Here is a 23,985-nt window from a genome sequence, read left to right as displayed (position 1 = left end):
CTCCAGGTTCCACTTATCAGGGATGTTGTAACAGTGATTCTTGCTTAGGAATAATTGACCTGGCTGACCTTTGAGATCCCTTTTGATTCTAAAATGGAATGACTCTCTGGTTTATACAACTTGGAAAAGCATTGAAAACACATTCTTAACTCATGATGACTCACTTATACTGTTGTTAGGTACAGAGGACGGGAGTTATGTATGGATGTTTAAATGTAGGTTTCTTATGTGGCTTATGGGATCAACAGAATCTCTTTTGAGGATCCCAACTAGTAAAATATTGGTGGTTTATTTCACCCACAAAGCCTCTTTGGTTTAAAACATTAGCATTTATTTAAATGGTCAGTAGGTCCAGCTACTGTTTAAGTTATTCCCTCATCAAAACCCATCAACGTTTTGAATAGTTGTTTGGCTCTCTGGAGAATAAGGAAAGGATTTGTGTAGGTTGGCATTCTAACATTCCCACTTAATCTCCCAAACTCTATCCATTCTATATTAACTAGATCTCCTCTGTTTTTTTTTTCTTGTGCCCTCACCCCACCTTTCAGGATGAGTGATTTGGGTAACGGGTGAAATGTCACCCTAAATCCCATGGGTGATAGTAAGGTGAGGGAGATGATGGCAAGTAAGCCCTCTCTTTTGCCCTGCCTCCCTTTTCCTCATCTAGGTTGGGAAAATGAAGCTTGGCATGTATTAAAACCATGTGGTCAACAGCTTCAGTTGGACTATATTAGAATTCTTAAGAGCACCTTGGGATTACACCCAAACTAATTTGACAGATAGCCCATTTAATCAATTACAGTGTCAGAGTGGATAGATCTAATTGATGAAACACAAAACTTCCCAATTTTACTTCTTACTAAGACTGTTTAGGAAAAAGGCCATTTGCCGTTAAGAAACCCGGAAAGGAAGTTGATAAATGTTAGCATTTCCACTGCCTTTTGCTGGAAGAAATACTGAGCATGTTCTGCATAGGTCAAAGCTTCTTTTTTTATCAGAAAGGAGAGATAAGGCCAAGAGTTCCTCAGAGGAGAGTGGGCCTTAACTGACGGAAGACTGGGCTTCTTATCATTCAAGTACATGTCATAAAGAAGGTAAAAATAGGTACATCTTGGATAACCATGTCCAAAGCGTGACATCTCTAACTCCCACTCATTTATTTCAGTGAATTAAAGCCTGATTCATTCACTACTCTTTAAATTCTTCCAAAGGATTACTAGAAAGAAAAAAGCCAGTTCATGTACAAAGAAAATACAGAGTCAACTATGTTGAATAAATAATTGAAGGGAACTGGAGTCTCTGAACTGAACCATCTCCCACATACCATCCAAAAACATGTAACACTGTTACCCCTTAGGAGTACGAAATCATGGATTTGTTTGATAATGAACAATATCCATTTTGACTATGTAGTGGACCAGCAGAGAAACCAAAGTAATTGATGGACCTCTTTGGGCCATGGCAGTGGCAAAATTTAGGCTTCAAAATCCTTGAAAGGATTCTGTTGAGAAGACAGCTATGGTAGATGAAGCTTACAGTACTTTATACCTCTGACACACTTTGCAGTCAGATCCACCCGGTCAGAGTCTTCACATTCAATCATAATTGAATGATGTGTTGAGACCTGGTGGTAATGAATTGTAACTACATTCTTGGCATATACATTCTTAATTGTCACCTTTCCATAAAGCAGCAATTGTTAATGAGTTTTCTGACATGGAGTGTGCCTTAGATCAAGATGATGACCTCCTTAGGAACACTGCTGTCCATGTGAAAGCTTCATTCCCTACTTCCCTATTCCCTTTCATGTCTATTTTTATCGACTATAATACATTATGGATCCATCTGCATTCCCCATACTCAGTAATCTTAAAGTAATTTTTTACTAACGCTCAGTTCGGTGACTTTGTTTTCATTTTTCTGCCATCTTCTCTGACCATTCCCCATTCTTCATTCCATCTACCTTTCTGATTTTTTTTACATCTTCCCCACCCAGTTCTATTTCCCCAAGATTCCCTTTGGGTGTTTCAAAGTCCAACCTTTCTTCTATTGGACATATAGTTAAGAGGGTCAATTGCAGTGGTGCTTCCAAATAACTAGTTCCATGTAACAGCATTAGTCTTAGATTTTTTTTCCTCCCTTCTAAGATTGCATACTCCAGTTAACATTGTCAGCACCAACGTATAGCTTTGTACAAGAGAATGCCTTTTGATACCTCCCCTCCCCTTTCACCCCAAAACAGTATGCCATTATATTTTCCTCTTTGCTGACTTGACAGGTGATTGGGTACTACCTACACCCACATTCTGCCACACTCATTCCTTCATATTGGTATTTTAAAGTGGGCACTCCAACATCATCTTTGTAAAGGATGGAGATCGGATTCAGTTTGGTGGGCACACAACAGGCTTTCCCAGCTTTCATGGGATTTTTGAGATGTACTAAAGTCTGAACAATGGCATGCTTAGTTGGAGTTACATCATCGGCAAGAGGGAAGAAGCACACTCCTTTACATTCATATGCATCATACTCCTTTGGGGCGATGATCCAGTTGTCCCAGCCAATATCCTTGAAGTTAACTCGAAGGGAGCTCCTTTGGCAGTGGTTATTGGTGGTTGTACTTCTTTTGTTTCTGGATGAAAATGGTCTCCTGATGGAGAAATTCTCCATTTCTTCTTCCATTTCCTCCTCTTCCTGAGGACTAACATTCTTGGACAACTTCTTGAGCACGCTCTCTTGCTCATGACCTATCATTTCTCTGAGTTCCATTTTTGTTTCCTTTGTCCCATTACTGCGGTCATCAGAGAACACAACAAAGAAGGGCAAATTTTGGGAAACTGGGGGGACATTGATGTCTAATTTTTCACATCCTTTCATATGACTTTCCACTCTGATTTCCAGTTTGTTTTTGTTCTTTGTTGGATCTGACCTGACCCACCGTTTCACTGCACTGGAGACCTCAAATGTTTCCCATCCACTTTCTTGGATGGCCTGAGACACAAGGAAGGACTTGGTCCCCTCTGTGCCTTCCCAGAAGTCTGTTCCACCTTGGATATCATAAATGGCAATGTTGCCTTTCAGCTCATGAGACAATTCAGCTTGGCTTTGACATGAAATATAGAGCCGGAGCTCAGCCCTGGTGATTTGCTCATGTCTTGGGATAGAGATGTTGAAAAGTAAGATGTGCTTCTGGAGGGGATGCCTGTCTGTCGAAGACATAGAGACAGCATCTGCAATGGAAACACACAAATGACAAAATGATTTATTTTACTTGGCTCATTTGGTTTTCCTGCTTGAGGGCTCCAAAGCTAAATTCACTCATCTGCCCAACCCCTCCCCACCCCTTATTCTGTAGTTGAGGAAACTGAGATCCCGAGGGATAAAGTGAATTGCCTAAGACCCCACAGTTCATAGTGGCAAAGCCAGGACCCAGACTCAGGTCTCTTGGTAAATATTCTCAAATTCTTACTGTTATATTGAACTTCCTCTTCCCTCCCTCCCGACTTCCTTCTTTCTTTCCTTCCTTCTTTCCTTTCTTCCACCCTTCCTTCCTTTCTTCCTTCCTCCCTCCCTCCTTCTATTCTCCTCTCCTTTCCTGTCATAAATATGTATTGTACACTAACTGTATACAAGGCCTCTGTCTGATGCTATGAGATAATTACAAAGAAAAGCAAGGAAACCATTTTGCCTTCATGGAGCTTGCAAACTGAAGGGTGATGATAGCATATACACAAGTTATTTTTATATAGAAGAGGCAAACTGGTACATTGAGAAGAACATTGCCATTGGGATGAAAGGACCTGAATCTGAATTCTGTGTCTCACACTTAGAAACTTTGTGATTGGGCAAGGCCTAACACCTTTGTGAGTCTCCATTTCTTCTTCATTTGTAAAATATAGATAATCACTGACATCACCTATCCCATAGCGTGGTTGTGAGGAAAATGATTTGCAATGTGGAAAACAGTACACCGATGTGTGCCATAGCAATAGTCATCATGACAATATTGATAATGCTGTGGCTTACAGAAATAAGCATTCTGGATTTTAGTGTTTGTTTGACATCACCACGTAATGACATGTTTCATCCATTGTTTGCCTTTATAGAAGATAGAAATCATAACATTCCTTTATAAAATATTTTTAAAGAACTTAAAAAAATTGAGTAGTTCCAAATCACCCTTGCAAATGAAGATAGAAGGATGACCTATTATAATGAGCCCAAAGTAATCTGAAGTGAATTCTATGTTTTCCTAGGGGCTTTTGAGAAGGCTCTGATTTACTGTTGCTAGCCTTAAATTGAGCACCTTGAGAATTTTTTTTAAGGGCAGTGAGTGGGAGGGGTAAGTGAAATTCCAATGTTAGGAAAATAACTTGATCCAGAGACTGAAATGGTTCAGCAATCAGCAGTGACTACATAGTCTTAATTGAAGTTGAGGATTATTAGGGTGATTTAAGAAAATAAAAGATGACTTTGATCTCCACTATCATTGTTGGGATAGGGGTAAGTGAGATTCTGCCTAAATTCCCCAGATCATTTCCTTAATTCTCCACTTCACTGTGCATCTGTAAATACGGGAATAGAAGGCTTTTCATAATGATAATGCAGTCACTGGTTTCGATACAGGGAAACCCCTGATAACATGGGTGTCAGGAGGCAAAAATGACACCCATTTATTTCATAGCATCCTCTTTAAATTGAACTTTGGGGAATATGATTTATCCTGCGGTTTGCCAGACATTCTTTTCAATCTGGAATTGTGATTTAACTGATATAGAAAAAACTTGTAGTGAGGAAGCTCCCTCTATCAGGGCTACTTCTGCAACTTATTGTTTTAGGGATCTTATCCAAGGTCTCACAGCCAACATATATTTCAGACAGGACTTGAACCTGGGTCTTCCTAATTCTGAGCTTAGTATTCTGGCTCCTGTACGACATTGCCTCTCAATGGAGTTCTGCCTTATGTTAAATGATCCAACAGTTATTTCCGTGCCACATTCATTTAAAATGATTCTAGGCCACAGGGAGAGAGTTGGCCTTGAAGTCAGGAAGACCTGGGTGGAAATCTTGCCATTAGTGTTTGTTAGTTGTGTGACTATGGGCAAGTACTTAACATTGAAGTATACCAGGGGCCACTCTCAGGAAGTAAGTATTTTTTAAGTGCATCAATAAACATCTATTATGCTCCTTACTGTGAATAAACCACTTTGCTAAGCACTGTGCAAGAAAGGTGAAAGACAGACTCTACATTTGGGGCTCTCACAAATCAAGCTCTAAGTTGCTAATGAGTTGTCAATCTACTTTAGTGGAGGGAGTTTCCATGCTGTGAGTCCCTAAACTGATGAAATCATGGGTCCCAAACCAACCAACCAACAAACCAACCAACCAACAAAAAAACCTCAAGCAAATATTTGGGAGACAAATCCATCCTCTTCCAAATTCCTAACGAAAAGAAAGGTTAATCCCCCAATTAACCAAACTGTACTGCTGGAAACCATAGGAAAACCCCAAATAGGGTCACAAAAAATTGGATGTGATCAAAAATGACTAAACAATAATACTTCTACATAATCAATAAATCTGTTTTTATTTGTGTCTGTTAATTTTGTCAAAACCATCTGTACCAATGCCTGCACATTCATTATAATTAATTGCTGGGGAAGCATGGGGGAACTTACTGTGGTCACTAAGATAATCTCAAGCTATCTTCCCATTTGGTTTCTCAGATTCATAGACTTACAGAATATCAGAACTCTATAGCATTCTAAAGATTGTCTATAATAAAACACTCATTTTTGTAGGTGAGGAGAATGAAGTCTAGAGGCAAAGTGAATTGCTTAAGGTCACACATCATAGTAGTGGGAATAAAACCCAGGTCTCCTGGCTAATGAATCAGCATGCTACCACTACAACTGGTCATCAAGTCATATAAGCTGCTTCTTGTGTAAAGGAAACCCTAGATTATTTAATTGGAGACTGAGGGATGGCAGAACCAAGGAAATTCTCAGTTTTCCTTTTCTGTCTTTCTTTTGTAAACCCTTTGGCAGGACACAAATGACAATTGTTTTCAAAGGCCTGAAAATCCAGTATGTGAACTCTAGGGATTGACAAATTGTCTAGTTCATTAAATATTACGGAAAAAGAGGGGAAAACCCTCAAATTAAGACCTCAAGGTCCTCATCTCTATCAGCTAGTTAACTGGAAGTATAGAAGAAAGAGAGGGATCATTTGCAAAGACCTATGCGATATAGAACCAATGAGTTTATCACCACACACACTTATTAAGCACCTCTTAAGGTCTAAGCACCATGCTAAGTTAGACACTGGGGATGCCAAGAAGACCCTTCCTCCCCCAGGTTTGTCCATACCTTCAATGCTGAAGCTTCTCACTATGTTGGATGCTGGTGTGGACGATTTGTCGGTGGTATATCTGTTGTACAGATCAATCATGAACTGAGGTGGATCCACTTTGGTCCTGTCTTGGGAAGGGACCCCTGATAAATTCAGACTGCGAAGGAAATCCACCTTCATGTTCTCCAGGAACATTTTGAAGCCAAAGCTCATGTCATCCTCCCCTTTCACAGCCTCCCTGAAGAATTTATTGGTGCTTTCCACGGCAGGCACCCTCTCCCAGTTCTCCAAGGGTTTACCTCGCCCGCAGCAGGCCAGGAAAGATAAAGCTAGCAGACCAGCCAGCAGTGCAAAATAAGGCATTTTGGGGGAGTGGGGGTGTGCCCTGTCGGCCAACAGGATGAAGAAAGAGCCCAGGTTACTCCAGCTTGAGACAGTTGATGGATTAGATTCTGGAGGAGGGAGAGAAAATGAAGGACTAGCTTTGGAGATACTCTCTCATCAGTTGTCAGCTGGGCTGGCCATACACTTGTAACCTCAGTGGCTCTTATCTCCCAAAGCTCTTAGTTTTAGTTAATGATGATTCTGTAAACATCTGACAAACACAAATGGCTTGTGGGAAGAACATTGTATACTGTAAAGAATTCGCATTTCACTTTGGGGTTATCGGCTACTTAATTAGTTTTTTTTTCCTTTCTTTCCCTCCTCATTTCCTTGCCAGCTCTGGGCTGAAGAGAATTGGGATGTGGTAGGGTATGGGGAATGTCATATGCTCAAAGTTTTCCAGGCCCTTGAATTTGGGATGTGTATGTGTGTGTGTGTGTGGGGGGGGGGCAGGAGGATAAGAGTCATTGAGGACAGACACAAACTTGGTTTTGCCACACCTCTGGGCTCAAAGTCCTGGGCTCTGGAACCTCTGAGAGTTTGTATAAATCAGGTTGACTCCAAGCATCAAAGAATAAGCTGCATGTCCCTAAACATATTTAAAAAAATACAAATAAACTTTAAAATGTCCCTCCCATTTTATCAGTCTGCAGCCATTATTTCTTCAGGAACAATATCTGTTTTGTGTCAAGTTGATCTTCAATTGTCCCTCTGGAGATTTTATTCTTTGGAGGGGTGTGTGTGTGTGTGTGTGTGTGTGTGTGTGTGTGGTGGGAGTGAGGAGTGTGAGGCACCCTGCTTCTGGAGGGAATGTTATGCAATGTTTCCTCTCCATTTTGTACACAAGGTTCTGGATTAAATCCCTGTGTCCCAAATGACCAGTTATGGTTTCAGTGACCTGAAAATGACGATAAGCCCAAGGCGTGTGTGCATGTCGCCTTCATCCTTTTGAGTAAAAATTTATTTCCTGTTACTGGAGTCCATATACGGATTTATTTTTAGGGGGTGGTGGGGAAAGGTCATATGTGAATACTGACTAAGGCTCAGTGAAGATCAACTCTAAAAATAAGTGTTGTGGGTGTTTGGTTATTTATTCTAGGGAAAGATTTATGAATGACATTATGTTTTTTCCCTTTTAAGAGGTTGCAATTAGCTGAACCAATCTTCTAGGGTGGAAGGTTAAGAAGGAGGGAATAGGAACACTCATACTCCCTACTATTTTTATTCATTTTCATTCTCTCCCCCTGCTTGGGGATTTGTGGAGGTGAGAGATAAGCTGTCAGAGGCCCATGGTAGCTTAGTCCACATGGACTCGACTATTTTCTTTTCCTTCTCTCCCCTTTCTACTTGAAGTGGAAGGCCAAATCAACCAATCAATCAGTCTGTAAGCCTTTATTGAGTTCTAACTATGTGCTGGGAACTGTGCTAAGTACTGGTGATTATTTTTTTTAAAAGCAAAAACAGTTAATATTTATAGCAGCTCTTTTTTTTTGTAGTGGCTAAAAATTGGAAATCAAAGGGATGCTCATCCATTGGGGAATGGTTAAACAAACTGTGGTATATGATTGTGATGGAAAATTATTGTGCCGTAAGAAATGATGAGCAAGATGATTTCAGAAAAAAAAATACTGAACTTACATGAACTGATAGAAAGGGAGGTGAGCAGAACCAGGAGAATGTTGTGCACAGTAATAACAACATTGTACAATGAAGATCTACAAAAGACAGCTATTTTCAGCAATGTAAAGATCTAAGACACTCCCAAAAGACTAAAGATGAAGCATACTATCTACCTCCAGAGAAAATGCTGATACTATCTGAATACAGACTGAAACAGGCTATTTTTCACTTTCTTACTTTTTCTAAGAGAAATTCGAATCTTCTGGTACAAAATGATTAATATGGAAATATTAATATATGTATAATCTATATCTGATTGCTTACCTTCTCAGGGAGCGGGGAGGAGAGAGAGGAAGGAACAGAATTCAGAACTTGAAACTTAAAAAACCCCACAAATGTTAAAAATTGTTTTAACATGTAATTGGGGGAAAATGAAATATTATATATTTTTTAAAAGAGCAAAAACCAATCCCAGTCCTCAAGTAGAATACATTCTAATGGGAGAGACAATAGTAGCCAATGTCCAATATCTCTTGTCCCTTTTGTGGCTCAACATCTTGAGAAGGTTATCTACAATCAAGGCCCCCTCTACTTCCTGTCCTCTCACTCTTCTTAACCCTCTGAAGTCTGGCTTGCTATCTCCTCATTCAGGTGAAATTGTTTCCTTCGAAGTTCCCAGTGATCTCTTAAGTGCCAAATCCAATGCCTTTTCTCAATCCTCATCTTTCTTGACCTTTGTATTACCTTTAACACCGTTAATCATCTTCTTCTCCTCAATAATCTATTTAAGAAGTTCCCAAACTTATTTGGTATACCACACTCTTAAAAAAATATACTCAACACCCCCTTGGAAATCTACTTTCTCTAAACCCTTTAACTTTTTTTTTTTTTGAAATTTGTGCAATTTCAAAATATATATATATTTAAAATGATGCATCTTAAATTCAATAATTTATTGTAAATTTGTTGGTTTTTTCCTGCATTGAAATTTTGATGACACAAAATTGCATCATGTAGCTGTATAGTATCGTACTATAAACAAGTCATTATATACATATATTCCTGCTGATGCCCGCTGAACTTCCTGATAATGCATACAGGGTTGCCTGCTAATACTTGATTATTACGAACTGTGGTGGAATTGACCACCGATCAGTTATAATTTGCATTTTGTGTGTTTATCTGGAAAATGATGTAATCACTATTACTGTAGCTTTGTTACACAAGAGATGAAACATACAAATGGTTTTTCAAAATTTTCTTCTTTTCTTTCCTTGTTTCCACTGTACCCTTATTTTTATTCAGTGTCCTCCAATTGTACCTAATGCTACTTCCACCCCTCCCCCATTGTTCCACTCCCTCCCCCCTCCCCTGGGGGGGCATATCACCCACTTTGTGAGCCCATTTTTTCTCTCTAGGTTTTTGTGACTTTGCTTTCTCCTGGTTCTCCTTCTACCTGACTGCTCTTTCTCAGGCCGATTTGATGAAACAATACAGATTGTGCCTGCTAACCATGGGTGTTCCCTTGGACCATCTTTGGTTGCTTGATTATCTCATTGGCTTCCATGTATCAAATTATCATCTCCATGCAGATGATTCTCAGATCTATTTATCCATCCCTAACTACTCTCTTGACCTGTACCCTTGCCTACTAGACATCTCAAATTGGATGTTCCATTGACATTTTAAACACAACATTTAAGCTCAACATTTCCAGAACTGAATTTCTTCCCTTGCCAAAACCCTTTCATTTTTTAGTAATTTCTTTATTAGTTTTAAGGGCACCACTAGGCTCCCAAGCACCTAGGCTCACAGCCTTGGTATCATGTTCAAACTCTTTCCCTCCCTCCCTCCCTCCCTTCCTCCTTCCTTCCTTCCTTCCTTCCTTCCTTCCTTCCTTCCTTCCTTCCTTCTTTCCTTCCTTCCTTCCTTCCTTCCTTCCTTCCCACTCCCTCTCTCTGTCCTTTCTCTCCCAATCTGCTTCCAAATACAGTTGATTTTATCATCACAGCATTTCTCATTTATATCTCCTTTTCCTCTCTGAAACTGCAGCCATTCTAGCTCAGGCCCTGATCACCAGACTTGCAATAGTCTTCTGGTTATTCTTCCTCCCTCAAGTCTTCCCACTTTAATCCATTCTCCATTCAGCTATCAGAATGATCTTCCTAACTATATCATACCCCTCAATTCAACAGATTCCAATGGTTCCTTACTTTACTCCAGTATCAAATGTAAAATCCTCTGCTTTGAATTCAAAGCCCTTAACAACTTAACCTCTTCCTACTTTTCCTGTCTTCTTCTGCTTTACTCCCCTCCACGTACTCTGTGATCCAAGGACACTGGCTTCCGTACTATTCCACAAACAAGGCACTCCATTTCCAGACTCCATTGCATTTTCACTGGCTGTCCCCCATCCCTGGAATTCTCTCTTCCCTCATCTCTGCTTTCTGGTTTCCTTCAAGTTTCAGCTAAGATCTTAACTTCTGCAAAAAAAACAACAACAACCTATCCTGGTCCTCCTTAGTGCTAATGCCTTCCCTCTGAGATTATCTCCAATTATCAGAATACTTAAAGTAAAAATAACTTTGTGAGACCTGAATTATTTGGATGGTCTTCTACATTTCTTAATTATTTTTTCATGTGTAGACATTTCCCTGTGGCTAGATCTGCTGGTTATACTTACATTTGCCTGTGCTCACTGGGTATCTCCCTTTGTATCACCCTGCTTAAGGACCCTATTACTTGATATCTGGATTACTGCAATGTTTACCAACTGGCCTTCTGCACTTGACCTCTGAACTCTTGCAATTGATCTTAAACACTACCACTAGATTAATCTTTCTAAATTTCTCCTTTGTGTACTTCATTTTTCCAAACCTATTCTTCCCTCAGTCCCCATAATCATCAGTGACTCCCATTGCCTATAGAATAAAGTCTAAGTTACTTAGCCTGACATTTCATACCCTTCATAACGTAGCCTGAATTCTTCTTTTTCTTATTTTTTATGTTTATTTATTTATTTTTAGTTTTCGACATTCATTTCCACAAAATTTTGAGTTTCAAATTTTCTCCCCATCTCTCCCCTCCCCTCACCCATAACACCTTGCATTCTGATTACTCCTTCCCTCAATATGCCCTCCCTTCTATCACACCCCACCCTTCCCTTATCCTCATCTTCTCTCTTTTCTTATAGGGCAAGATAGATTTCTATACCCCATTACCTGTATTTCTTGTTTTCCAGCTGTATAAAAAACAATTTTCAACATTTGTTTCTAATACCTTGAATTCCAATTTCTTTCCCTCCCTCCCTCCCTACCCATCCCCATTGAGACAGCAAGCAATTCATTTAGGCTATATATGTGTAGTTTTGCAAAAGACTTCCATAACAGTCATGTTGTATAAGACTAACTATATTTCCCTCCATCATATCCTGCCCCCCATTTATTTTATTATCTCATTTGACCTTGTCCCTCCCCAAAAGTGTTTACTTCTAATTACTTCCTCCTCCCATTTGCCCTCCCTTCTATCATCCCCTTCATCCCACTTGTCCCTTTCTCCTACTTTCCTTCAGTGTAAGATAGATTTTCATATCAAATCGAGTGAGCATGTTATTCCCTACTTAAGTCAAATGTGAAGAGAGTTATCTTCACTTTTCCCCTCTCACCTCCCCCTTTTCCTCTCCATTGAAAAAGATTTTTCTTAGCTCTTTTATGAGTAATAATTTGCCCCATTCCATTTCTCCCTTTCTCCTCCCAATATATTTCTCTCTCACCCCTTAATTTTATTTTTTTTAGATGTCATCCCTTCTTATTCAACTCAATCTGTGCTCTCTGTCTATGTGTGTGTGTGTGTGTGTGTGTGTGTGTGTGTGTATGTGTGTATGTGTGTATAATCCGTCCAACTACCCAAATACTGAGAAAAGTCTCAAGAGTTACAAATATTATTTTTCCATGTAGGAACATAAACAGTTCAACTTTAGAAAGTCCTTTATGATTTCTCTTTCCTATTTACCTTTTCATGCTTCTCTTGATTCTTGTGTTTGAAAGTCAAATTTTCTATTCAGTTCTGGTCTTTTCATCAAGAATTCTTGAACGTCCTCTATATCATGGAATGACCATTTTTTCCTCTGAAGTATTATACTCAGTTTTGCTGGGTAGATGATTCTTGGTTTTAATCCCAGTTCCTTTGACTTCTGGAATATCATATTCCAAGCCCTTTCATCTCTTAATGTGGAAGCTGTCAGATCCTGTATTATCCTGATTGTATTTCCACAATACTTGAATTGTTTCTTTCTAGCTGCTTACAATATTTTCTCCTTGATCTGGGAACTCTGAAATTTGGCTACAATATTCCTAGGAGTTTCTCTTTTTGGGTCTCTTTCAGGAGGTGATTGGTGGATTCTTTCAATATTTATTTTGCCCTCTGGTTCTAGAATCTCAGGGCAGTTTTTCTTGATAATTTCATGAAAGAAGATGTCTAGGGTCTGTTTTTGATCATGGCTTTCAGGTAGTCCCATGATTTTTAAATTGTCTCTCCTGGATTTATTTTCCAAGTCAGTTGTTTTTTCAGCGAAATATTTTACATTATCTTCTATTTTTTCATTCTTTTGGTTTTGTTTTATAATTTCTTGGTTTCTCTTATATAAAGTCATTAGCTTCCATCTGCTCCATTCTCATTTTTAGACATTCTTCAGTTAACTTTTGAACCTCCTTTTCCATTTGGCTAATTCTGCTTTTTAGAGCATTCTTCTCTTCATTGGTTTTTTGGACCTCTTTTGCCAATTGAGTTAGCTTATTTTTAAAGGTGTTATTTTCTTCAGCAATTTTTGGGTCTCTTTTAGCAAGCTGTTGATCCACTTTTCAAGCTCGTCCATAGTCTGAGCCCATGTCATATTTATTCTGGAGGTACTGGATACAGAAGCCTTGACATCCTTTGACAGTATGCATTGTTCTTTCTCATCTGAAAGGATGGAAGAAAATACCTGTTCACCAAGAAAGTAACCTTCTATAGTCTTATATTTTTTCTTTTTTGGGCATTTTCCCAGCCAGTTACTTGACTTTTGAGTCCTTTGTCAAGAGGAGGGTATACTCTAGGGACCTGAAAGTTCTCAATTTCTCCTAGGTGGCATAATCAAGGGAGAGGAGTTCTCTCCTCTCCTGGCCTGCACACTGGTTTGGGAGCAACCAAAAGCTTTTTTGCCCAGAATGTGCAAGTAGTAGAATTCCCTCTCCACAACCACTTCCAACTCTGCTGCATCAGCCCAGTATTCCTCCTCACCCCAGGACTGTGCTCAGGGCTGAGATTCAGATCAGCCACTCAATTCCCCCTGAGGCTTTAGGCTGAGAGCTCCTTAAATGGACACTGCAGCTGCCACTATCACTGCTGCTGCTGCCTGTGGCCAAGACTTGGAGTGGACTCTGCTCCCTTCTTGCCCAGTTGAAAAAGCCCTCTCACTGACCTTTGAAGCTTTATTTGGCACTTTTGGGTTGAAGGGTCCAGGAACCTCTGCTACTGCTGGGGATTCTGCCCCTGAGGCGTGTTCTGGTCCTGTTCCACGCAGTGCTGTGCAGCTAAGGCTGGGCTACACTTCACTCTGCCCTCTGTGAGATAGACTTTTCCTATTGGCTTTCGAGGTTACTTTTGGCTGGAAATCTCTTTCACTCTATTGTTCTGTGGCTTCTGTTTTGAAGCAGAATTTGTTGAGAGTCATTTTTTACAGGTATTTTATGGGCTGTGGGGGAAGAGCTTGAGTATGTGCATCTTTCTACTCTGCCATCTTGGCTCTGTCCCCTGAATTCTTGTTTTGAATTGTCTGAGGTGATTTTATTTTCTAATACTTTTAGTATATGCAATGAATCAAAGAATAAAATCTATTTTAAAATGGATATAATCTTATTATTAAAGTTTTCTGTTACTAAATGGCTCAGTCTTTGCTTTTCTTATAAAGGCAAATCAAGGAATCGATAGAGTGTGTTTTATCATATGCACAAACCTACAAAATATATTATTACTTGCAATATTTGGTCATCAGAGTAAGAATGATAGATATATGTTGTGTGGATTGTGTCTTGGACAATAGCAAGATGGAAGTCTGCTAGATCATTTAGGAGGTTTTTATAATAGTACAGGAAAGACATGAGGAGGGTCTCTTCTAGAGTAAAAGGTATAGATGCTAGAAATGTTGTGGAAATTGAAAATAATTGCAGCTTAGATGCCTGGATTTAAGACCCTCTGTACCTTTATATACCCTGATACTCAGTGACTTCAATGCAAAGCTAGGAAAAGGCAAGGATAGCAAGAACAATGTGGGAAAATATGATTCAGGAGAAAGAAATGAGAAGCGCCAGAGACTTACAGATTATGACTCTTCCATATCATGAACACTTACCCCTCCCTTCCACAAAGCTTTATGGATTCTTTACTTTCTATTTTTCCCCAGGGTTTTTATTTTTTTAAAGTTTGTCTTTTTTTAAATTTTGAGTTCCAAATTCTCTCCTTCTACAAAAAGTCAAACTTTCAATAGGATATGGATAACAGTTGCATAGAATAGGAAGGCATGGATGGTTTGGGATATGCATTATTGGAAGAAACTCCTGAATCAATGAAATTATAGATCCATTGAAGTACTTGAAAGTACCCTTTATCAAGGGACTTACGTCCTAATGAGGGTAAGCAACATGAACACACATAAGTAAATGCAAATAGAAAAAAAATTAATAGAAAGGTGATTTTTTTCAGGGGAGGGCACTAATAACAAGAAGTTAAGGAAAGACTTTTTGAATTGAACTTTGAAGGAATATAGGAATTCTAAGAAATTGTAGTCAAGAGTTTATTTCATGTGTAGAGGACAGCCTGCATAAAACATGAGCTCAGAAAATGGAAGATTGTACATGAGAAGGAGCAGGTAGAAAAATTTGGCTAGAATGTAGAAAGTCCATGAAGTATAATAATATGAAATCAGTCTAGAAAGGTAGGCTGATTTCAGCCTATGAAGGTCTTTAAGAAGCAATTCGGAACCACAGATGATTCTTGAGAAGAATCTGTTCAATAAGTCAGGGATATCAAGTTAGCAGTTCTGCAGAGAGAATTCATCAGATAAGGGCAGGGGTTGGATTCTTATAAGACCACTTAGGAAAATATTGCAATCATCTAGGCAAGAGGTGAGAAGGGCCTGAAGTTGGAAGGTGGTTGTGTTACTGGATAAAAGGGTCTAGATTCCAGAGATGTTGTGGGGGTAGATTTGGCACCAGAGGTAAAAATGGAGGTAAAAGTTGGCAACTGATTGGATACAGGAGTGGGGTGAGGAAAAGTGGAGTGTTAAGGATTAGAAGGAAGGTTGTGCATTCAATAGAAATGGAGAAGTTATGAAGAGTGGTGGGTTTGGAGTAGAAACTAAGTTTTATTAAGTCTGATTGCCCACTGTTCTCCAAGAGGAACTCTTTGCAGCAGTCTAACTGATTGACTCACAACCCTTGGATATCTCAGTGAGTTTTAATTCCTTTGTTTATGACATTCCCACCTCTTCCTGGAGTTCTCCCTCTTCCCCCTTCTCCTTTCCACCTTGCCAGATTCTCATTATTCTTCAAGACCTAGCTCAATTTTCATTTCTGGGGTAAATAAAACTTCCTCAACCATTCTGGGGAGAAGTCATTGAGTAATTGAGATCAAACGGCACAGATTTGGAAGGGATCTTTAACATCTAGTCAAACCCCTTTATTTTACAGATGAAGAAACTAAATTCCAGAGAGAAGACTTCTTGTTGTTCAGTTATTTTTCAGTCATGTCTGACCATCCATGACCCCATTTGAAGTTTCTTGGCTAAGATACTGGAGTGGTTTGCCATTTCCTTCTCCAGCTCATTTTACAGATGAGGAAACTGAGGCAAGAAGAATTAAGTGACTTGAGCAGGGTCACACAGCTAGTAAGTATCTGAGGCCAGATTTGTTTTCACCTATTTTAAATATTCTTAAAACTCTTTGTCTAGATCTCTGTTTGGCTGCCATCTCTGTCTATTTTGTATTATACCTTTTTTCCCACTGAAACTGTGATTGCATTGGCAGGGCATACCTGGTGAGGGAACACCCTCTATGGATTCAGGTCTGCTCTGTCATTTATAGTCTTAGAGAATTGTCTTGGGATACAGAGCAGTTCAGTGACTTGCTGTCTCTTCCAACAGCTGCTCCTCATGTACTCATCTGTATATTATCCTTATCTGTATGCATTTCATATTTCCAGGGTAGAATAATAAGCTCCCTGAGGGCAGGAAAGAAGTCATTTTAGTTTTGTAACTCCAGGGGCCTCTGTATTGCAGACACCTCTCAGTGTCTGTAAATTCAATGCTTGTCTGTGCCCTGGAGTTTTTGAGGGTTTCTCATTTCTTCTTTTCCAGATTGGAGATGGCTGCTATAAGAAATTCTTGTTGTGAATATTTGCACCCATCTAGTCAGTATGCATCTCTCCCATGACTGATGAGTCTGCATAAGTATTTCAAACAATGAGCACTTCTGTGAGAAAAAGGCAGTTCAATAACAAGAGACGAAAATTAGATTCAGGCCTTCATTATCCCACAGAGCTGAGGTCTCCCTCAGGCGGAGGTGACCCCTCAGAACAGTTTTAATTTGTGAATGACAATATGCTTCCATGTTTTTGTTTTTTTGGAGGGAGGGGAAGTGGTTTGGCTTAAGGATATGAGTATCAGCTAAGAAATAGTCAAGAACCAAACTTTAATGGATATTATACCAATAGATATCCTCGAGGGATCAATGATAATTCTATTTTTTTTTTTTGCTTTCTCAGTGTTTCATATATTCAGGAATTAAAATTTGACAAGACGGCAGTATGAGAAAAACATACATACATTAAATTTAGAGTCAACAAAACTGTGGGCTTTAAATAACCTATAAAATGGGAATAATCATACCCTAACTACCATGCAGAGTTGAAATGAAAATCAGATGAGACTATGCACATGAAGATGTTTTGTTAGGAGCACAAGAAAAAGTCACCTTCATGAGAGGATGCAAAGACTGAGGTAAACCAAGGTGAAAGGAATACTTCAGTATTTGAAGGGTACATGGTGTCATTGGCATGTGTACCCTCCCTGGTATAGATCAGAACTGCTTTGTTTCTTAGGAGACTGTCCTGATGAGATTCTGTTGCTAGTAATGAGCGTCTCTGCTTGTACAGGAACAAACATATAGGAAGAGAAAGGTCAGGGAAGGATAGGACCACATGCAGGATGGTTGGGACAATATTAATGGATATTAGAGAGAAGGTAGACCTACTAAATTTTTTCTCCTTTTCTTTTATATTCTCTTTCCATCAGAATAGAGCAGATAGGTGGTGCAGTAGACAGAGGGTTGGGCCTGGAGTCAGAAAGACAAGTCTTCTTGAGTTAAAATCTGGTCTCAGACACTTACTAGCTGTGTGACCCTGGGCAAGTCACTTAACCCTATTTGCCTCAGTTGCCTCCTCTGTAAAATGAGCTGGAGAAGGAAATAACAAACCACTCCAGTATCTTTGCCAAGAAAACCCCAGAGAGGGTCATGAAGAGTTGGACATGACTGAAGAATGACTAAGAAAACAATAACAATCTATGAGAATGCTTCTCAGCTCTAGGTTAGAACAAAACTTTTAGTGGGTAGTTAAAAACTGTTAAATGTTGAAGCATGTATGTGGTGCAGTGGATAGAGACAGGAAGGCCTGAGTCTGAATCCTGTTTCAGATGATAACCAGCTGTGTGGCCCTGGGCAAGTCACTGTACCTCTCTCAGTTTCAGTTTCCTCATCTGTAAAATGGTGGAGAATTTAATAATAGTAGCTGCCTCACAGGGTTGTTGAGAGGATCACATGAGGTAAAAGAGATATCACAAGTAAAGTGCTTTGTAAACCTTAAAATACTACACACATTTTAACTTCCATTGGGGAATTAAAAAATCCAAGTTATGTAAGGCAATGGCAAGAAAATACCTACCATCCCTTCAGTGAGTTCAATTCAATACCCCAACATAGTACATGAACTTACATCTTAGAACCTACTCAGGTGCAGGTTGGAACAGCTGATTTCCTAGGCAGGGGAAGGATCCCAGAACTCAAGACTGGCATATGGTACACATTTTTCCAAAGAAAGAAACAATTATCTTCTTTGAATTACAGTTAGGAAGCTTGATTACAGGATTTAGAGCAGGAAGTCACTTTCAAGATCATCTAATCCAATCCCTATATGCTACATAGGAGGAAACTGAGGCACAGAGCAGTAAAATGACTTGCCCAAAGTAATGCATATAGGAAGTGGTTGAGTCAAAAGTTGAACTCAAACCCTTTGAGGCTAAATCCAAAATAGTTTCTGCTTAAAAATTAAAAAATTTGAAATGAGGTTTTGTTTTTTCATCCCTGCATAGAAAAGATAGTAGAGGAGAAAACAGTGTGTCTACCTGGCAGGAACAAGAAGTACCCTAGGCCTCACATTTAGGGACTTGCTTAGGTTGCCCTCCTGATGTGCAAATGTAGAGATATCTCCACTCCAAATGTTCCTAAGGACTGTTTTTGTTAGAGCTTTCTGAACTTGTCTTGGTCTGATCAGCTACAGTCAGACTCAACAGTACCTTGACCCCAACATAACAATGTCATTTTGGTCCTCTTTGAGAATGAAGGATAACAACCAACCAAGAGACTGAAGCTATAGGGGGAGATAGTTCAGGAAGTTTGTAATATAGCAAGCATCGACTCCAGCCCGGATGTTCCTGTCAACTTAACACAGGGCAGAGTTTCTTAATCTGTTTTTTAATTTGTGTGTAGGCATATGATGAAATTTATGAACCTCTTTCTCAGAATAATGTTCTTAAGTGCATGAAATAAAATATATAGGATTATGGGGGTAACCAATTATATTGTACTACAGTTACCAAATGTTAAAAAAAAGTTCATGGACCTTAGGTTCAAAATCCTCTGGTCTAAGGTTTAAAATACAGAATATTAGTCACTCTACTTCATGAACTTATCACAATTAGGTCATTACTTTAGTACTATCTAGAATTGTGGGAAAATCTCCTCAAAATATAACTAATGCCTTGTTTGCCAGTCAGATACTTATCCCCTTTCCCACTTTACTTGATCCAAAAGAAAACATATTCCCATTATAGTTTGGAATAACTTTACCATAAGGAATTTAAAATACATAGTGATAAAATTCCAAGAATTGGTATGTACCTCGGTAAAGGATTAGCCATCTCCATGGCCTATAGCAAAAGTTTCTATAGACATTTGGCACCAGGGAACTGAAACTCATTGTCTCATATAGATAGAGGAGTGGAATACTCTATTTCACTGTACCCCAAGTACCTTCTTAGACACCAGGGCCGTGAACAGTCTTCTTTCTGGCAGAGACTTTTATTTTACCTCCTCCTCAACCTCTCAATCAACAAGCAACCTGTTCTATCCATTCTCTTCAGACTCAGCTCAGGTAGATCTCCCTGGTGTTTCCACTGTCCTCACAACTGTGACCTCCAACCCTTGGATTCCTAGGAGAATGAGACAGTCCTCTACCTACCAGTCAAAGTGACCCTCACCAAATGATTTCAATCTTTTGTTTTTTTGTGATGAAGTAAGTTGTAGAGTCCCTAAGCATGCCAGTCTTTCCTCCTTCGTGGATGTGCCATCCAGAGGCCAGGGTTAGAATTCTGCCCAATGGACTGCATGGTACAGGTACTCAGTTCTCTGAGCAGTGGTGTAAAACTCATATATAAATGGTAGACACTTATCCATCCATAAGGTTCCTTACCAGTCATATATTGACTTAGTTTTTTATGTTTCGTTGTATTTTTATTTTACAAATATTTCCCAATTACATTTTAATCTGGTTCTTGCCATACTCCGGAGCATTGTAGGCCCATGTGCTAGTAGACTGTATGTTTGAGTCAGAAGGGGTTCAGATCTCACCTGTGCTATTTGTTACCTGCATGATCTTTCCTCATCTGTCAAATGAGGAATCAGGAGTACATGGTCTCTAAGGCCCTTCTAGCTTTAGTGTAGGATCCAGGAAATATTTACAGGCTATGATTTGAAGCTTCACTCCCCCCCCCCCCCCCCCCAGCAGGACAATTAATGGCATTCCAGTCATTTTATAGTTCCAGTTATTTCCTCTCAGTACCCTGTTTCAACTCCCCAGAGTGCACAGGTGTGGGCAGAAACCGGAGAAATGCAAAGGAAAAAATCTGCACGGGGCTCTTTATCATTGAAGAGGAAGTTTGTGAGCACTTAGGAAGGCACATGGCAAGAACAAAAAGGCTTCTTCAAAAAACAAGGCATAAAAGAGATTTAACATGTAATTGAGGGGAAAAAATAAAATTAAAAATAACAAAAAACAAGTCATTCCCAATGATCCTCATTTCCTCTTTTGGCAATGTAATTAGACTGGCATTGCAACAGACATTTATTGAGCACCAACTTTGTGCTGGTACTATGTCCAAGATAGTGCTATAAATATAATAGACCTGGTTTTCAGTCAAAGAATTGACAAAACTCCTAGGTTAACTTTTCAGCCAAGATGCGGTGGGTTGAATGGCACTGTGCTTAGGGTATATTCAGCTGTTTTCACAACTAGGTCCAAAGAGGGGTGATTAATTGACCAGTGTTGATGTAGAAGGAAGTCTCTTAACAAGTTCCACAGGATTTTGTCCTTTGCGTTGTTCAACATTTTCATCAATGATAATCATGCCTTAGTAGATAGCATGCTTATGAAAAATACAGAGGGTATAAATCTGGAAGGGAGAGTCAGATGTTTGAATGACAAAAGTAAGATTCAAAAATGATCTCAACAGACCAAGACAAATTTTTGACTCAAATCTGATGAAATTTTAAAGGGATATCTTTGTCATCTTTTAAGTTCATTTTACAGCGCTAGCTCTTGTGATCCTCACAACACCCCCCTGGGAGCTAAGCACTAGGGTTATTATCATACAAATATACAATAGTGTGTGATTTCTTCCATGGGGGGGGCCTCTGAATGTGAATTCAAGACTTGGACGATTTCATAGTTAAGTCTTGAGGAGGTCCTTGAAACGAAGAGAGTTTAAGTGAGCTGGTTGTCCCAGATCCCCCAGCTTAGCGTCAGAAGCAGAATTTGAACACAGATCTCTCCTAACTCCGAGCTTGACACTGTCATCACTGTCTTGTGAGGCCTCTAATATAAAGTCCTATACTTGAAAAAGATCAGCTACATCAATACAAAACTGTAGCAGCATGCATATAAGTAACAATTCATTTGAACAAGAAATTTGGAGGTTTCAGTGGACTGTAAGACAGCACAAGTCAACAGCCTGCCATCATAACCAAAAAAGCGATAGAGTTCTTTGTTCAAGTTAGTGGAAATGTAGTGCATAGAATGGGGGTAACGAACAGTTCTGCTATCCTTTGCTCTTGTCAAATGATAATAATAATTATAGCTAGCATTTATATAGCACTTTAAGATTTTCAAAGGGCTTCACAAATCTTCTCTCATCTGATCCTCACGACAACCTTGAGAGGTGGGTGGTATTATTATACATTATACAGATGAGGAAACTAAGACACAGAGAGCTGAAGTGACTTGTCCAGAATCACATAGTTACATAGCCTGAGGCTAAATTTGAACACAAATCTTCCTGAATTCAGGTCCATGCTCTGTCCAATGTGCTACTCAGCTACCTCATGAGCATTATATCCACTTCTGTGCACCACGTCTTAGAAATGACATTGATAAAGTGAACTACTACCAGGAAACAGTAACAAAGATATTGAAAGGACTAGAAGTGATGCCTATCAATCGTTGGTTGGAGGAACTGGGGATGGTTAGCTTGGAAAAGAGGAAAATTAGAGGAAACCTGGTAACTGTCTTCAAGTATTTGCTAGGTTGTCATTTGGGGGAAAAAAGGATTACAGTTGCTTTGTTTAGTTCCAGAGAGCAGAACTAGGTAAATATTTCAGAGGCAGATTTTGACTTGACATAAGAAATACTTAAAAAAAAACAATTAGAGCTGGCCTGAGGTGGGATCAGTTGCATCAGGATAAAGCTCTCCGCTGCTGGAAGTCTTAGAACAGTGGTTTCATGACCACTTGTCAGAGATTCCTGCTCAGACACATATTGGACTAGATGGTGTCTAAGTTGCTAAATTTGATTCTGATTTTATGATTGTGAGACTATCCATACTAGCCATACTTGAATGCTTTTCTGTTGATAGGATTTGCAAGTGTTTTGCCCAGCCTTGGCACACTCAGCATTGTCCCCCATGGCACAATAAGTCATCAGAGAAGGACTTTTTGTAGATGGGGTAAAAGGATAATTCATAATTTATAGACCGACTGGAAGGACCTTCAAGGTCTAACCCTTTCATTATATAGATGAAGATGCTATGAAAGAAAAGTGACAGACAGCAAAAAGAGGTGAAAATTTTGGATTATGGCAAAAAACCAGTGAAGAAAGTGATTCATAAAGAGGATGGGGAGAGTCAATAACTGATCATATAATCACATCTTTAGAGCTAAAATGGACCTCCAAAGGCAGCCAGGTGGTGCAGTGTCTCGTGGAGTTGGGAAGACCTGAGTTAGAATCCTGCCTTATACACTTACTAGCTGTGTTACCTTGGGCAAGACACTTAATCTCTATTTCCTCATTTGTAAAATGGGGATAATAATACTACATTTTTCTCAATTTCCTCATTTCTAAAATGGGGATAATAATACTATTTACCTCTCAAGGTTGCTGTGAGGATCAAATGAGTTAACATATGTAAAATATTTTGCAAAAAGTGCTATATAAATGCTAGCCATTATTTACAGATGAGGATACTGAAGCCCAAAGAGTTAAAATAATATACTCAAGGCCACATAAATGGCATGGCAGTGCTGTGATTTGAACCCACATCATCTGACTCCAAAGACAGTGAATTTTTAGCCCCCTGTTTTTTACTTTTGTTTAGAAACAAAAGTCTAAAAGAAATTAATTTGGCTCATTATTTAAAATCAGAAGCTGTGAGCTATCAGCAGAGCTAAGTGGGATCCTTGGGGACTTTCAGTAAATCAGGATGAGGGACACACTCTATGTGTAATGATACTCCTTGTTATCTAGGTATATTTATATTTTAACATCCATTCACAATGAAAACCACAGACAAAGGTGCTCCTTCTACTGATCTATATTCATTTCTTTACCTGACCCCAACCTGCTTATACCCACCTGCCCCCCCACATCCAAAATACATAATTGAAAAAATACAATTTCTCTATTTCTTACTCTTCTCTTTTCCCCAGATATACCACGTGGGTAGATGGGATTGTGAGTATAAGAATGTAAGCTCCTCAAGAATAAGGACTGCTTCATGTTTGCCTTTGTATCCTGAACTGCTGGGACAACACTTGGCATGTAGCAGGTGCTTTATAGCTGCTTGTCAATTAACAGAACATGCTAGTTTTAATTCTAGATGCTGCAAAGTTTTGCTTTTCTACTACATTAGGCTAAAACTAGGAATTCTGGTGCCCAGGGCAAACACCATTGAACATCTATCTGGTGAGGAGAAGACATTTGATTTCAGGATTTATGGTCTTGGTGGGTATGAGAGAGAGCTTAGGACATGACCTTGAGAAGGGACAACAGAGG

The 23,985-nt window shown here is 39.3% G+C and overlaps 1 protein-coding gene across 1 annotated transcript; it reads right to left on the bottom strand.

Moving 5' to 3' along the window:
* Positions 1 to 309: 309 nt before the first annotated feature.
* Positions 310 to 6,876, bottom strand: GDF2 (growth differentiation factor 2). Its single transcript, XM_072627735.1, has 2 exons — positions 6,369 to 6,876; positions 310 to 3,230 (listed from the first exon to the last, which is right to left on the bottom strand). The coding sequence occupies exons 1-2, from the start codon at positions 6,712 to 6,714 to the stop codon at positions 2,290 to 2,292; spliced, it is 1,287 nt and encodes a 428-aa protein (XP_072483836.1). The 5' UTR covers positions 6,715 to 6,876; the 3' UTR covers positions 310 to 2,289.
* Between the last annotated feature and the right edge of the window lie 17,109 nt (positions 6,877 to 23,985).

The sequence above is a fragment of the Notamacropus eugenii genome, chromosome 1 (genome assembly GCF_028372415.1).
Source record: "Notamacropus eugenii isolate mMacEug1 chromosome 1, mMacEug1.pri_v2, whole genome shotgun sequence".
In the NCBI taxonomy this organism is placed as follows: Eukaryota; Metazoa; Chordata; class Mammalia; order Diprotodontia; family Macropodidae; genus Notamacropus; species Notamacropus eugenii.
This window is presented reverse-complemented; position numbering and strand designations above follow the sequence as displayed.

Excerpts from the sequence above, each read along its gene's own strand:
- GDF2 (XM_072627735.1), bottom strand. The coding sequence starts at position 6,714 with ATGCCTTATTTTGCACTGCTGGCTGGTCTGCTAGCTTTATCTTTCCTG. Across the intron at positions 3,231-6,368 it reads GAGAAGCTTCAGCATTGAAG|ATGCTGTCTCTATGTCTTCG; the intron begins GTATGGACAAAC and ends TTTCCATTGCAG.